Source organism: Urocitellus parryii, chromosome 5 (assembly GCF_045843805.1).
Source record: "Urocitellus parryii isolate mUroPar1 chromosome 5, mUroPar1.hap1, whole genome shotgun sequence".
Lineage (NCBI taxonomy): Eukaryota > Metazoa > Chordata > Mammalia > Rodentia > Sciuridae > Urocitellus > Urocitellus parryii.
The window spans coordinates 156,869,720-156,886,210 of NC_135535.1; the positions used below are offsets into that span (position 1 = coordinate 156,869,720).

General features: G+C 36.5%; 1 protein-coding gene and 1 pseudogene across 3 annotated transcripts in view; one reads left to right on the plus strand and one right to left on the minus strand.

The window, feature by feature from the left end:
• Positions 1-483: 483 nt before the first annotated feature.
• On the minus strand, positions 484-830 carry LOC113187026 (large ribosomal subunit protein eL30 pseudogene; annotated as a pseudogene).
• Positions 831-5,017: 4,187 nt separating this feature from the next.
• Ddx50 (DExD-box helicase 50) overlaps positions 5,018-16,491 on the plus strand; it is a 35,346-nt gene continuing 23,872 nt past the window's right edge. Inside the window, exons 1-8 of one of the 3 annotated variants that reach the window (XM_026394642.2) lie at positions 5,115-5,199; positions 8,580-8,691; positions 9,045-9,344; positions 12,582-12,657; positions 13,143-13,321; positions 14,758-14,875; positions 14,989-15,174; positions 15,654-15,799. In XM_026394642.2, coding sequence (XP_026250427.1) covers positions 9,156-9,344; positions 12,582-12,657; positions 13,143-13,321; positions 14,758-14,875; positions 14,989-15,174; positions 15,654-15,799 — 894 coding nt within the window. In that variant the 5' untranslated portion in view covers positions 5,115-5,199; positions 8,580-8,691; positions 9,045-9,155. Of the gene's footprint in view, positions 5,200-8,579; positions 8,692-9,044; positions 9,345-12,581; positions 12,658-13,142; positions 13,322-14,757; positions 14,876-14,988; positions 15,175-15,653; positions 15,800-16,491 lie in introns of all 3 variants that reach the window. The other 2 variants (XM_026394640.2, XM_026394641.2) reach the window with 2 other exon arrangements.

Below are 16,491 nucleotides of genomic sequence, written 5' to 3' on the forward strand. Positions count from 1 at the left end.
TTGATGAAGCAAGTTACCAACTTTCTCTGATTCAGTTTTCTCATCTATAAAAGGGAGAATAGAAATGATATCTGCCTGGCAGGGTGATTGTGAGGTTTGGGGATAGCTATCCTATCAAAAGTTTCTAATGTAAGAGGTGTCTATTATTATTAAATGCGTGTGGTTGTGTGTATGTATGTGTATGTGTGTGTGTATGTATATACATACTTTCTTTTTTTTTAAAGCAAGCTCTGGCAAGTTTTTGGTGGTTGTTATATGTTTTTGGCAAAATTTTTTGTTTTTGGTACTGAGGGTTGAACCCAGGGGTGCTTCACCACTGATCTACATCCCCAGCCCTTTTTATTTTTTATTTTAACATAGGGTCTCGCTGAGTTGCTGAGGCTGGCTTTGAACTTGTGATTCTTCTGCCTCAGCCTCCTAAGTCACTGGGGTTACAGGCATACCCCACTGCACCTGGCTGCAAGTTTTATTAAAGAAAAATTTTTACATGGCTTTATCTTCACCAGTCTGTTCTGGCAGATTTTTAATGATATCCACCTGGTTTGAGGATAGCCAGTGTGCATATTCTAGTACTTTTTGCATGCTGTGCCCAATTCATTATTATTGCCACTGTAGTGGTGGACACCAGTTTTGACTAACATGGCACAGTACTTTATTTCAGATTTTCTCAAAGCTGGGCAGTTGGTGAGGATGACTAATTTTGCTTTGCACTGTCTGATCACCTTAAGAGTCTGCTTGTACCCCAGAGCATACTTTCCACTTTTCATAACAAGCTGGAACCTAGAATTCATCAAATCCAGGAACTTTTTCATCTTCTTTGCGGCCACCATCTTCCTGCCTTAGGTGTGGGATAGTTCCTAACCAAGAACAGCCACCAAGATAGTCTGGGAATGAGAAGGGAAGCTATGTCTTTATTTTTAAATGTATTTATGTAGTCATAAAACTTGCCCGAGATGTAAATATATGACTTACTATACAGGTTTCCTGTTTTGTCAGGTTGTCTAGATCCTGTTATGGATTTAAGATTATAGAAAGTATCCTCCATCAAAATTGAGGTTATGTAAGGGAGAAGTATTATGTCTTTAACAAGTTTCCAGTTAATACTTTATTCTATAAATAGGAACACAGTATGCAAAGTATGGGCTTATTTTATATAATCATATAATGTGATGTATCTTTCATTCATCCTCTCTCATCTGGGATCTCAGACTTTAAGAATACTCAGATAATAAGTTTATTTTTTCTGCAAGCTATTTTTTTTTTTAAGAGAGAGAGTGGGAGAGGAGAGAGAGAGAGAGAGAGAGAGAGAGAGAGAGAGAATTTTTTAATATTTATTTTTTAGTTTTCAGCAGACACAACATCTTTGTTTGTATGTGGTGCTGAGGATCGAACCCGGGCCACACACATGCCAGGTGAGCGCGCTACCGCTTGAGCCACATCCCCAGCCCTGCAAGCTATTTTTAATATATTTCCTTTGCCTAACTCCTTGTCAACTAAAACACTTTAATTTCTTAGCTAGTGAAATTACACCAGCTCAGCAATGTGACATTATCCCTTCTGTGTATCTTATTCATAGATTAGAAAAATGACCATAATTCAGTTATGACTAAATGCAATTTAGCAGAATAACTATTTTAAAATATCAGATCTATAAGGAAAAACAAAGGAAAGACCTTGTAAGAAATGAAAGATTGCTGAAAACCTATCTACAATGTAGATAAGTCTTTAAGAAATGGGAAAAGACTATTGCCTAACAGGGATTAGAAAAAGAGATATAAAACAAATGAGGGAAGCCAGATTTGGTGGTACATGTCTGTAATCCTACTACTCAGAGGCCTCTAAGTCAGGATGATTAAGTACAAGGCCAGCCTGAGCAATTTAGTGAGAACCCGTCTTAAAATTTTAAAAAAGGGCTGGAGATAACCCCTGGAATCAATCCGCAGTACTGGAAAAAAAAAAAAGAAAGAAAAGAATGAGTATCAAAGACAAACTCAGGACTACTTTGCTAGACTTGTTTATCTTCCTGCTTTTGAAACACTGGAATTTTCCCTCTAGCTGAAGCAGCTTCCAAATATTTCTTGGGTAATGGTGCCCCCTTCTGGGATAACTGATGTGACTCTGAAACCCTTTGTATAGCTTGATTCAGAATATCTACTAAGTAATTGATTTAAGAAACATAACTCCCTCCAAAGGTTAAATATTTTAAAACTACAATGATTTGAATTAGGAGTTAAATTCATACATAAATATACATGTTCTAAATTGCTCAAAGAGGCCTCCTTTCCAATGCTTCAAAACCTTAAGCTAGAGTACCTTTTTACCTCATTTCTGTAGTACTGTGTTAGCAAATCCTCCCAATTTCTTGCACTGTCAGAATTACTGTTCTCACTTTATTAACACGTTTTTAAAGTTGAGTTGGCCAAGATTACATGGCTTGCAATGGGAGAGATATTCTCTTCCCTTACTTTCTTTGTGCTTCTCCTTAGAACCATCTGCATTCTCTATCCCCAAAGTCTCTTATCAATTTATAATTACTCCTTAAACTATTTATTGTCTTAATATTTTAAAATGATGGCTATATTCCTGTTGAAACAAAAATTCTACATGCAGATGTAAAATGTTGTACTCAATGGCTTTTTTTAAAAAATTCAACTTTCTAAATGTAGAATAAAAATTAAAATTAAAATCTAGCCCTGTTTGTTTTGCGATGCTGGATATCTAACCATGGGCCTTGAGCATGCTAGGCAAGACTTCTACCACTGAGGTACATCTCCCCAAGCCCTCTAGTTTTGAAAATAACCACAGAGAATAATTAAGTTTAGAATTAGTCATCTTGTTTTAGATCTTAAAGGCCACAGAGTATAATAAGTTAAGGCCAAAGGCATGGAAAAATCTTTACAGAAATTTGGACAGAGAGTAGCAGATAAAACACTACAAAAGAGATTGTATTTTGGAGCCAGGCACTGTTGAGTGTATTGGTAGATCTAGCTACCAGCAAGGCTGAGTCAGGGATGCTTGAGCCCAGGAGTTCGTGATGATATTTTGGATTATTGTAAATTTTAAGTATTCACCCATAGTATGCCTCCCCTTGTTTCCAGATCTCATCATCAGAAATAAGTTTTTGAGGCTTTTTTTTAAAATGGAAAAATAATTCCCCACTTCCGTTTTCTAGTTGATTGATGCAAGATGATATCCACTCATAACTTATACATGTCACCCAAATATTTTACAGCTGAGCCACTCCTTGGTCATGCAATTAGCTTTCTTTACACTGATCCTTTCCACCTGGCACAAATTAGGTAGAGAAAATTTAGGGATTAAAAAGGGCTTGTATTGTGGCAGAAGGTCATTCTGGAACATACTGTTAGTTGCTTGAACATGGAGAACAGAAAAGGCTAGTACTTTTTTTCAGACCTGCTGTTATGAGCTCTGACATACAAATGAGTGGCTAGAGTCCTGAGGAGTTAAAACTTTATTTCATTCACGTGTGATCTTCGACCACAGATATTAACATTTGTTCCTTTTATCCCAATCTATGTGGCATTCTACATCTACTTCATGTTTCTATGCACATCATACCCCTTTGTAGGGCTACAAAAACTACCACAGTAGGATTGGCAGTGAATGTAAGGGATTGGGACAAAAGAATGTAGAAAAGCACAGAAATGCATAACTAATCTCATAACCTAGGGAGTCGAAGATGCATTTTCCACCAACATTAACTGAATACTCCCTGTGTTCATAGTATTGAATTCATAAGGTTACATTTAAACATGTTAGCCCTTGACTTCAGGCCAACCCATAATTGCACAAAAGGCCTAAAGCAATCACTAATTTGAAGTTCCAGTTGTTCCTCAGGACCAACCCTAAATTCCACATATAACTTTTCTAAGGCTCAAGTTTCATGCTCCTGTTAAAAGGCTTGTGTGTTAAAAGATACTGTCAAGTGTTTTATGAGATGGCCTTGCACCTACATCAGTTTGGTTTCTTGTTCTCCATCCAGGAGTACAGTTCTCTGGTTGAAGACATCATGAAGAGACATGGTTCTGAGAAGAAAGCCAGGAGCTAACATTAATGATATCAGAAAAGGTGACATGCTAAGACAGTTATCTTTTCTATTGATAAAAATTTTCAGTTGTATAAGATTGTGTTAAAGGATAGTTAATTCCCATCAGTAAAATAGTTTTTCATTGGAAATATAGTCTTTTGTCGATGACATTTAGGCTTGTTAAGTTTAGCAGAAACCGTTAGGTTTAATTAAGAGCTTTCAGGTTGATGTGGCAGATCTTGGATTCAAGAAATAAATTCTCTAGTCCTGACTGTGCCACGGATTGTGTGACTTCAGATATGTAAATTCCTTTCTCGGGTGGGTTTAGTTTCCCCTCAAGTCAAATGGGAAGCGTCAGAAGCACTAACATAATGCAAGAACTAATTCGTTGACTACAACCTGAGACTGCAGGCACGGACGTTCATCCGGCCTCCCTTTAACCTCTGGCCCACGCCAGACCCTAGGAAGCCCCTTGGCACTAACGCCTGGCTTCAGCCCTCGCGTGAAGCCGTTGGACGTTAACGCCTCCCGCCTCAGTGGGCGGGGGGAAGGCAGCTGCTTCCGGCGGCGAATGGTGAGGCGGCGCTTGGCGCTCCTCACCCACCTCTGCACAGTCCTGACCACGCGCCAGCCACCTGCGCGCTTCGGCCCCTCTCCATCACCGTTGAGGAGCGACCTAGCCCCAGCGGTGCATGCTGGGAAGCTCCGAAGAGCCTCAGTGGTGCCGTGGACTGTTCGGAGTGGGGGAGGGGGTGAGAAACCGAATCATTTATGCTAATCAGTGAGCTCATCCTTTACGGACATTGGCTAGGTTTTTACTCTAGAAGCCAATCACTTCACAATAGGATGGGCCAGTGGAGATCTCTTACACTTATTGGGTGAGAGCTTGGAGCGGATAGAAGAGTTTAAACTATCCGGGATGATTTCCTCCCCCGCCGTGCGTGTCCCGGAAGTGACGCACGGCCGTGGCCGGGCGGCCGCCCTACCCCCGCTTCCTTTCACGCTGTCGCTGCCCGTAGGTGGTAGTGGCCACTGTGCCCAGAGAGAGGTGGCGGCGGCCAGTAATGCCGGGGAAACTCCTCTGGGGGGATATTATGGAGCTGGAAGCACCCTTGGAAGAGTCCGAGAGCCAGAGGAAGGAAAAGCAAAAGGTGCGCTGAGGATGGGCCGCGCCTCCTTATGGGCTGCGCCGGTTTGGGTGGGGAGGGAAATTGTCCCTGATCATGGCCTGTCAGGACCCAGTCCCAGCATCCGAGGGCCTCCCCTCAATCCGCGTAGACCTTCTGAGGTCGCTCGGGGATCATTCCCAGGTCACACTCCCTACCTAGAGGAGGACGGCCCTGGGCTTTGGCCCGGCCTCCACTGGCTCTTCAGCTCTTCCCACTGGCGCCTGAATTCTCCCAAGAGATGGGCAGACTCAAGCTCCCGTCACTGCAGAATCTGTTATTTCTCTTTTCTTCCTAAAGCAGGGAAGCCTGTCATTTGGTTCTTCTGGACTGTCTTAGAAGATGATTAAGAAAAAATGATTGTCTTGAATATGTTCTGCATCTTTGTCACCCTGTTCTGTTGTGCAAGAATTTTGGGGAAAGTGATCTTAGGTTTAACTAGTTTATAGAGGATTTGAGAAATATTGTAACATCCAGAGTTTCTAGGATTGGGCTGTGGTGGAGATCGTGTTGGTTTTATTATTAATAACCCTTACTATCAGTATTTTCATTCAATCCACAGGTATCTATTGAGCCTAATTTGCACCAGACTCTGCTGAGTACCATGGAGTTTAAACTAATTAAATATGAGAAATGGTTTCTCCCCTTGGGTTATAAGAGACCCCCCCCTCCCATCCAAAAAAGAAAACTCTTGAAACTAGAGGATTGCAAGGTGCTGAAAAATGCACAGGTACTGGAGACGTTTAACCTGGAGAAAGCAAAGCTGAGGAGGATAAGGTAGCAGTTTTCAAAGTCTGACGTTGGATGAAGTAAGGTTTATTCTGTATAGTTCAGGAAAGCAGAAATACCTCTTCAACTTGTCCTTAAGGTAAACTTGCCATTCCAAGCAACCGGTTTTTCTTTTATTCTGGGGAAGTATACAAAACTGAAAATTTACATTTTAGCCATTTTTCAGTGTAGTTCTAGTGGCATTAAATACACTTATATTGTTTTGCAGCCATCATCACCATCCATCTCCACAACTTTTTTCATCTTCTCAAACTGAGGCTCTGTCCTTTAAACACTAACTCCTCATTCTTTTCTCTTCCCAGCTCTAGCAACCATTATTCTACTTTCTGTGTCTATGAATTGACTGCTATAGGTACCTAGAATCCACTAAAATGGAATACCCAGTTATTTTAATTTTGGCTCCTGTTGAAACTTCTTTTCCCTTTTGCATCCAGATGCTCTGTTGAAGTTTAATTTATATCTTTTCTAACCACTCCAGTAATTTCATTTCCTTTTGAAGTCTTGTTCCAATACTGTCTTTATCATGCAAGAGGCATTTATTGTACACTTCCTTGTGAAATTCATTTTTCCTCGCTGTATCTTTTCTAAATATTTTCCAAAGATTCTTGAGGGAAATAGCCATATTTTTGTCTAATATTTCATTATATTCTTGTATGTTGGTGACTTTCACATTGTAAGTTCTCCAGAAATACTTGTTGATTGCACTTTATGAAGATAAACTAGAGATTTGAAAATGAATTGGAATACCAACTAATAGAGCATTAGGCTAGTTTTGGTGTTGAGATGAAGATAACCTTGGTTTGGATTACATTGAGATATGAAGATGAGTTATAGGTTCTTAAAACTGGAATGCAGGTAAGGAAGAGTAAGGAAGTGTGTGTTGAAAGTCATGAAAATGGTATAGAAGTGTACATGGACAACAGAGATTTAAGGTGTATCCACAGAAGTGGGAAAGGAACCAGAAGATGTGACAAAAGTAAGAGAATATGAAGGGCATACATCATATCAACTCACAAGGGTGAGGCAGGAGGATCACAAGTTCAAAACCAGCCTCAACAACTTAGGGCTGGGGATGTGGCTCAGTGATTAAGTGTCCCTGGGTTCAATCCCAGGTATCGCCCCCCCCCCCCCAAAAAAAAAAAAATCCCTATAGAATATAATGGAAACCAAGGGAATCAAAATTATCATAGAGTTTCGGTCCAATATGAAATAATGTATTCACCTTGGGATGTTGCTGGGTTTAGACTTAGAGGTCTCACTCTGCCTTGTTCCATCATCTCCCTGCAATGAAGGGTCCAGGAGCAATTCAAACTCCAGAGCTGACTCTATAAATAATTTTGTTTTTCAGTAGAACTTAACGGTATGGTGAGATGTGAGTTATTGCAATTAACCAAAGAGCAAATGATGTAACTGCAAAGCATTTTCACATTTTTATGGATAAGAAAAATTGTACTCTAAAAATTGTATAAGTTTTTCGTGCTGGTGTTTTTGTTATCACTCATCTCTACCATCTAATTTATTTTGAATATCTGACCAAGTAATTCTGGAGAAGTCCTAAATTTCTAAATCATTTCTTGTGGTCTGCAAATATTAAAACATTTGCCACCAGTTTGGCTTTTTGAAAAAATTTTTTTTTTAGTTGTTGATGGACCTTTGTTTTATTTATTTATTTGTTTATATGTGGTGCTAAGAATCAAACCCAGTGCATTAATATGCTAGGCGAGCACTCTACCACGTATCTGCAACCCCAGCCCCACCAGGTTGGCGTTTTAAAACTGAAGGTGCAAGCTGGGCATGGTGGCACATGCCTATCATTCTAGTGGCTCTGCAGGCTGAGGCAGGAGGATTGCAAGTTCAGTCAGCAATTTACCAAGACTCTGTCTCAAAAAAATTAAAAGGACGGGGGATGTCGATAACTATTGAGCTCCCCTGGATTCAATTCCTGGTACACAAAAACATACAAACAAAAAATTGAAGGTGCAGAATTGTGCCTTTTTGTTTTGTTCTTTTCTTACATTCTGTTATCTAGATTTTTTTTTAAAACTTCCTGGGTTGTTGTTCTTCCATGGAAATATAGCAATTGGAATTTTATATCAACATGTAGCTTTGTTTTTCTTTGACCTGTTAATTATTAAAGTTAGGAAGGAAGCATGATGTTAAAAGAGCATAGGTTTTCCAAGTCAGGGCTAGATTCAATTTCTAGCACTTCCACCTACAGGAAATCCCACATGTGGATCTTTGGCAAGTACTTAACCTCTAAGACTTCTGTTTCCTCATCTGTAAAATGACAAAGGTAATACAGGTTCACTATCCCTTATCCTAAATCCCTGGAACTACATATGTTTTAGAATTCAGAATTCTAGGGATCTATAGAAGGAGAACACCCCAGCAGGGTGTGGGGCCTGTAGCATGTAATCAGACACCTTAATATTAAATATGAATAATTGCAAATGATGGGATAAATAAAAACTATAAATAGCCTCACATTAGTTCTATTCAAATATTGCCAACAAATGAGTTCAGAGCAAGTAAGGTTTTGACTCCAAATAAGTTACAAAAACACTTTCGGTTTTCAGAGCTTTATGGATATCGGAATTTCGGATAAGGGATTATGGATCTGTACTTCCCTCATAGGGTTGTTATGAAGATTTAAACAAGATAAGCCGAAAACACATTACACAGTGCTGGGTAGGTACTCAATAAATATTAATTTTTTTGCTAGAAGTTTTGGTTTGTATTTTAATTTATAATTTTGAGATTGTCATTTGGTTCCGAAGGAACTATTTTAATTTTGCTAAAATTTTATGTTGTGATTAGAGATGGAATAGAGGCTGAATTCTTGAGAATGCAGTAGTTGGAATGACAATTATAGTTATAGGTAAGGCTTAGAGCTTGAATTACTAAACAGTCTGGATTTCTATCATGTAGGTTTTCAGTATAACTATTGGCTGAACTTAAGTGGTTGGGAAGTCATGCTGTAACTTCTCTAGAATCCTAAAAGGACACCTGTGACCTTTTTGTCATTGTTTCTTGGTCTACAGAGTGATAGGAGGAAGTCCAGGCACCATCATGACTCGGATGAGAAAACAGAAACAAGAGAAAATGGTGTCACAGATGACCTGGATGATGCTCCCAAGCCCAAAAAAGCTAAAATGAAAGAGAAGTTAAATGGAGACACTGAAGAAGGATTTAATAGACTTTCAGATGAATTTTCTACATCTCATAAGTCAAGGAGGAAAGATCTACCAAATGGAGATATTGATGAATATGAAAAAAAATCAAAGCGAGTATCATCCTTAGAAAGTTCTACTCATAAATCAAGTGATAATAAACTAGAGGAGGTATGGATACTTTTAATTTTGCATTTGACATTATCCTTGAAATACAGACAAATGTGATGTTTTAAATTAAGAAGAGTTGATTCTATGTTTCTTGCTTAGTACAGACTCTAATCCAAATGAGAGATCTATACAGCTGAAATCTGAACCTTTTTTCCTTTGGCCCTTGTTTCTTTTATTGTATTGTCATTTTTATTGGGTGGAAGTAGAGGAATGCTCAAGTTTACACTTTTTCTGTACATTTGGGTTCCTAAACAGTTTTTCCAAATTATTGATAGTCACCTACTTATTTCTTATGGTTCTTTCAGTCCCTGCCAGTACTGGGGCATGGACTTTTGACTTCCTGAAACAAGATACAGAAGGCCTTTTGACTTTGTGTATTTTGCCTTCTTTTTTCTGCTTTTGAAACAGTAGCAACTTTTTTTTTTTTTTAATCTTTTTTTTTAATTTTTAATATTTATTTTTTAGGGACGCAACATCTTTGTTTGTATGTGGTGCTGAGGATTGAACCCGGGGCCGCACGCATGCCAGGCGAGCGTGCTACCACTTGAGCCACATCCCCAGCCCCCAGTAGCAACTTTAGATGATCTTTATGTCTTACTATAACTTTCTGTTAAAGTCATTTGCATTTTTAAAACTAGAATTAAACATGAACATGATCTGAAGAAATCTGTTCTTCTGGCTATTACATTTTGAGGAAGTGTAATAAACATGCTTAAGTATAGAATTTGCATTCTTGAACCTCCTGCTTTTATCAGTACCTGTAAAGCAGTTATTTTCTTGGGCAGAATTTGTTAAAAGTGTCTCACAGTTTTCCACTAGGAGTTCAAAAGCTGATCTAGGTGTTATAAATTGTCAAGAAATTACTTAGGTCTTCAGAATGAAACAATGTTGATATTCTTGCTTTTTGATAATAATTTTTAAATTTGATAATAGCTGGTAATTTAATTTAAATAATAATTTTTTAAAAATCCCTGTTGTGGAGATCAAATGCAGGGGTATGCACTGAGCTTAACTTAACCTAGAATCCTCAGGTATTTGGGGAAAAAGATGTTGACTCCTTGTTTTTACTATATGGTGTTTTTTTTTTTTAATATTTATTTTTTAGTTGTAGTTGGACACAATACCTTTATTTACTTATTTTTATGTGGTGCTGAAGATCGAACCCAGGGCCTCACACATTCGAGGCGAGCACTGTGCTGCTGAGCCCCAGCCCCAGCCCCTATATGGTGTTTTAATTTGTGTATTTGTTATTTGTCCAGAAGCATGTATGTTAATTTAGTAAGGCTCCATAAATCTATATTGGTAGTAGTGGAATGAACAGATTGCTTTTTGTTGTATTGGGGTTTTTGTTTCTTTGTTCGTTTTAGTTGCAGATGGACACAATACCTTTATTTCATTTATTTTTATATTGTGCTGAGGATCAAACCCAGTGCCTCACATGTGCTAGGCAAGCGCTCTACTATTGAGCTACAACCATAGCCCTGGTTTTTTTTTTTGGTATGGGGCATTGAACCCAGGAGCGCTTAATCACTGAGCCACATCCCCAGCCCTTTGTGTTTTTTATTTTGAGGCAGAGTATTGCTATGTTGCATAGATCCCTGCTAAATTGGTGAGGGTGGCTTTGAACTTGCAATCTTCATGCCTTAGCCTCCTGAGCTGCTGGAATTATAGGTGTGCACCACTGCTTCTGGCTCTATTGGGGTTTTGCTTGAAATCATTCTCTGTATTATAATAGGCTTAACTGTCTATTGTTTCTGTTTTAGATCATAGATTTCAGGAGTTCTGCTTTTAGGAATTTATCCTAAGGAGGTAATTATGAGGTGTCCATAGCTGTATGAATAAGTACTCTTATCACCGGGATATTATAGATATTGGGGGAAGTTTTAAATATTCTAAATGTCTAGTAGTGTCTGGTAGTAGGCAATTGGTTTAATAAAATATGCTATGTTTACAGAATAGAATGCAGCTATCCCAAAAGGTATATAAGAATGTTAGAAAGATATTTCTTTTTGTTGAAAAGATAAAAAGCAGATTTTAAAACACTGTATAAAGTATGATCTTTTATTTTTAAAACTTAGTGTGCATAGACTGAAGATTGGAGCATGTTTCAAATGTAGTTTTAACTGACTGGATTATTGGTAATTTAAAAATTTATGTTTGTGCTTTCTGAAATTTCTAAAATGAAAATACGTAACTTTTAAAAATTTTCTTTTAATCTTAAAAGAGAACAGTATTGTTGTTTATGTAAATGGCCCACAATTTGAATTTGATATTGTCTTTTATCTGGTTCTTAATTTGAAAACTGCTATTGTGTGATTCTGTAACTACTTTCTTTAAACATAAAAATAATCAAGTTTACTGGGTCTTTGTTCTGTATACACATTGGTACACAGAGTTTTTGATAGATGTTAAATGATAATGTTTTGCTCATCTATATTCATGTTAAAGAAATTCTTAAGCTTATAGAACTTTTCCCTGAATTAATGACCTAGGGGGAAAAAGTCCTTTTTTTTTTTTTTTTTTTTAAGTTGTAGTTGGACACATTATCTTTATTTTATTTATTTATTTTTATGTGGTGCTGAGGATTGAACCCAGAGCCTCGCAGGTGCTAAGTGAGCACTCTACCACTGAGCCACAACCCCAGCTCAGAAAAAGTACTTTTTAAAGCCATAGAACAAATTAACTATTTTTGGAAAAAGTTTTAATTTCTCATTGTATAATTTCTTCTTTTATCTTAGTATATAGACTGTATTAATTTTCATAGTTAATATTATCTATAAGTATGATTTAGATTATTAAATAACTTGTAATATGTTATCAAATGGAAAAATATTTTGATTTATGTAGTAGACATTTCTAAAGGGAACTTTATGGGTTGAATTAAACATTTTAAGATGTTTTACTAGGAAAATGGATTAAGTAAGCTTGCCATCTAAAGGGATACTTTTGAAATGAAAAGAATCTCCTACTATTTTTTTTTAATGACTTTATTTATTTTATGTGGTGCTGAGGATTGAACCAAGTGCCTTACAACATGCTAGGCAAACACTTTACCACTGAGCTACAGCCACAGCCTCCCCTCCTAATTTTTAAGTTAATCTGTATAGGTTTTTGCAAGTACTAACTGAAGTTAATTAGGTAGCTTGCTTAGTAAAATGGTAAATAAGTAAAAGTTGAACAAAAACTATATTATTAAAAAAAACTATATTATTTAGAACTTTTATTTCCTTTTGACAGACGCTAACACGAGAACAGAAAGAAGGAGCTTTCTCCAATTTCTCTATTTCTGAAGAAACTATAAAGCTTCTGAAAGGTACTATGAATTTTAATGGATATGCAGCTGGAATCCATGACTGTATTTTATAAAACTCTTGTGCCTTTTTTAACCAAATAGAGAATATAAAAAAGAAATAGCTCTTTTTAAATTGTAGTTTACTTCATCCTTTTCAGTATTGATATAGTTTTTTTTTGATTAGTATATTTTTTTAACTTGTTCTTTTTATGACAGTAGAGTATATTTTGATCTATTTATAGAAACATGGAGTATATATTATTCTAATTGTCATCCCAGTCTTGTAGTTGTTGTGATCTGTTTTTAATCTTAATTGTGATATGTATTTGTCAGAAGTTCAGACTAATTTTGTTATAATTTCTGTTTAGGGTAGGAATAACTGTAAATGGTACTTGGTTGTGTATCTTTAGGCAGACATGGAGAAAGCAGGATTGTTGTTTTCAAATGAATATATTTTTTTCCTAATACTAGTCTTAAAGAAATATTTTGGAAATCTCATTTTACAGGTCGAGGGGTAACATATCTCTTTCCTATTCAAGTTAAGACCTTTGGCCCTGTATATGAAGGAAAAGATTTAATTGCACAAGCTCGGACAGGAACAGGAAAGACATTCTCTTTTGCCATACCCTTGATTGAAAGGCTCCAAAGAAATCAAGAAACAATTAAAAAAAGCCGCTCACCAAAGGTAATGGTTGTAAGAGAGGAAAAGCTCTAAACATTACTTATTGAAAACGGACAGAGAGATTATAGTTGTCTTTTTTTTTTTTTTTTGCTCCTGGTATTAGAGATCTAACCCCAGACCTCATGCATGCTAAGCTCACACTTTTCTGCTGAGCTACACCCCCAGTCCTGAAAGAGCATATTAGTCTTAAATACAAGTGCCTTTCAGAGAAAAGTAAGCCTTGTGGCAAAAGTAGAAATTTGGGTGTTAAAGCAAAAACTTGTTTATTTTCAAATAAAGAAAATTCAAGCAAAGCTAAAATGAAATCATTATTGCATATAAATGTAATGTATATGGATTCATAGATGTCTTGATAACTTTGTGTATTATGGAGCTTAAAATCTTACTTATACATAGTGTATTTAGTGACCTGTTTATCTGTTTTTTAGTCCTGACTTTTTTGCTTTCAAACAATGAATTTTCTAAGAGGTATTCCATTTATTTGGTCATCCAATAACTATTCAACATCATTTATTTTACTGGTTGACTTTTTGTGAAGGCTATTATAAGAATGGAACTGCTAGTCCATGTGGTGGCACTTGCCTGTAATCTCAGCTCTTGGGAAGCCAACGCAAGAGAATCTCAAGTTTGAGTCCACAACTTATCAAGACCCTATCAAAATTATAAAAGGATCAGAGATATAATTCAGTGATAGAGTGCTTGGCTAGCATGTGTGGGACCTTGAGTTCAATCCCATTCCAGAAAGGCAAAAAAGTTTCTTTATTATGCGGGTGCTAAAGATCTGTCTTAATTTATGAATAGTAAAATCAACTAATAAAATTTTAGCTTGCGGTTTGACCTTTTAAGAACCTGTGTGTAGGGCTGGGGTTGTGGCTTAATGGCAGAATGCTTGCCTAGCATGTGTGGGTCACTAGGTAAAAATTCTCAGCACCACATAAAAACAAATAAATAAAAATAAACTAAAAAAACAGAACCTGTGTGTACTTTAAGGTTCATGAAAGTAGAGAACAAAAAAATCAGCATTATAGTTTGAATATGTTTGTAACTAAAAGTGGTTACTATAAAGAAATAATGTGATTACAATCACTAATTAAGTAAAGCATAAGTGCCTTAGGTGGTATAAGTGGTAAAAAGAGGGCCAGGATTATATATAAGAGGCTTAAGAACATCTCTGACAAAGTGACTTTTGAGGAGACTTGACAAAGTAGAGTATAATAAAATGTGATTGGTCTTATGCTATTTGTATCATCTTTTTTTTTTTTTTTTTTAAGGCTAGTGCTAGGGAATGGAACTCAAGGCCTCATGTATGCTAGGTACTCTGTCTTTAAATACTAATGACTTTAATGTTGAGATTCCTACTTTAAAAAGGGTGGGGTCTTCTAGGTTGCATTTACATGTCTTTACAAAAGTATCTTTTGTTTTTAAAATCTCTCACCCAGGTACTTGTTTTGGCTCCAACAAGGGAACTGGCAAATCAAGTAGCCAAAGACTTTAAAGATATAACTAGGAAACTCAGTGTGGCATGTTTTTATGGTGGAACATCATATCAAAGCCAAAGTGAGTACCTGTGCATGATAATAGTGCAAAGATGCATTTGCTAAATGTAAAGGAATAATGTGAAGGCATATATTTGATTTTTACATATTACTGGCATTTTTCTCCTCTCACAGTTAATCATATTCGAAATGGTATTGACATCTTGGTTGGGACTCCTGGTCGTATCAAAGACCATTTGCAGAGCGGCCGTTTGGATCTTTCTAAATTGCGCCATGTTGTGCTTGATGAAGTGGATCAAATGTTAGATTTAGGTTTTGCTGAACAAGTTGAAGATATTATCCACGAATCCTACAAAACTGGTATATCCTAATTCAAAATAACCACGTTAACAATTATTCTTTGATCTTAAAAGCTTATGAATTTTTAATTTTTTAATATATTGTCCCCTGGTATTCTAACAAAACTAAAGTTATTCAGTATCTATTTTCTTCCTGAAAAAAAAAAAGAACAATAGCATACTTTATTTTCTTAGCTTTCTGTGTCTTCTTTCATGTATTATTTTTTATAGTCATTAGTTAGATTTACTAACTCATTTTACTGATTTCTTTGTTCATTGTTTTTCCTTAAATTCTCACTTTTCTTCTGAGTTGAATTTTCTTGCTATTGTCCCCAGTTTTAAAAGGTGAAAGTTTCAATAGTTGCAATGCAGTCTATATGTTAAAAACTTTCCCCGAGTTTTGAATTTTTCATTATTTCTTTGAAGCCTGTGGTGATTTTTAAAAGTTGGCTACATCATGGGATATTAAGAAAACATTTGAATTCTTTTTGTTTATTTAAGATTCTGAAGACAATCCTCAGACTTTACTTTTTTCTGCAACTTGCCCACAGTGGGTATACAAAGTTGCAAAAAAATACATGAAATCCAGATATGAACAGGTTGACCTTGTTGGAAAAATGACTCAAAAGGCTGCAACTACTGTGGAAGTAAGTGGCTTTCCAGCATGATAGATTTTAGCTTTTAGTTGGTATTTATTTTTGAAAGTTTGTTAAAGCTAAACTCAAATTTTGGGGACCTGTTCAGGCCTAAGCTCTCTTTTCTGCCTTTATTTAATAAGATACATAAGTATTTTAATAGTCTGAAACTGAGAAGCAGAATAGAATAAATAGGGGAAAAAAGCTTGTGAATAAGAAGTTCTAACAGAAGATCTACAAGCAGCCATAGAGACTGTATTTAGAATTCATATGACAGAGAACACGATTCATAGAAAGGAAAAGTGCTGAGAAATGGGGTTGTGGCTCAGTGGTAGAGCGTTTGCTTCACCTGTATGGGGCACTGCGTTCAATCCTCAGCACCATATAAATAAATAAAGGTATTGTGTCCCTCTACAACTAAAGAAAATGAAATAAAAAGAATAGTGCTGAGATAGTTTGTTGAAGATTAGCTGAAGAAAGTTAGGTCTTTACCTCATACCCAAAACCAAAAAAAAAAAAAAAAAAATTCAGAAAGATTTTTTAAAATTGAGCTGTAGTAGAACTTTTTTTTTTTTTCCTTTTTTCCCCCAATATTGGGGATTTTATTTTGAGATAGGGTCTTGCTAAGTTGTGCAGGCTGGCCTTGAATTTGCAGTCCTCCTCAGCCTCCCAAGTAGCTGGTATTACAGGCATGTGCCACCACA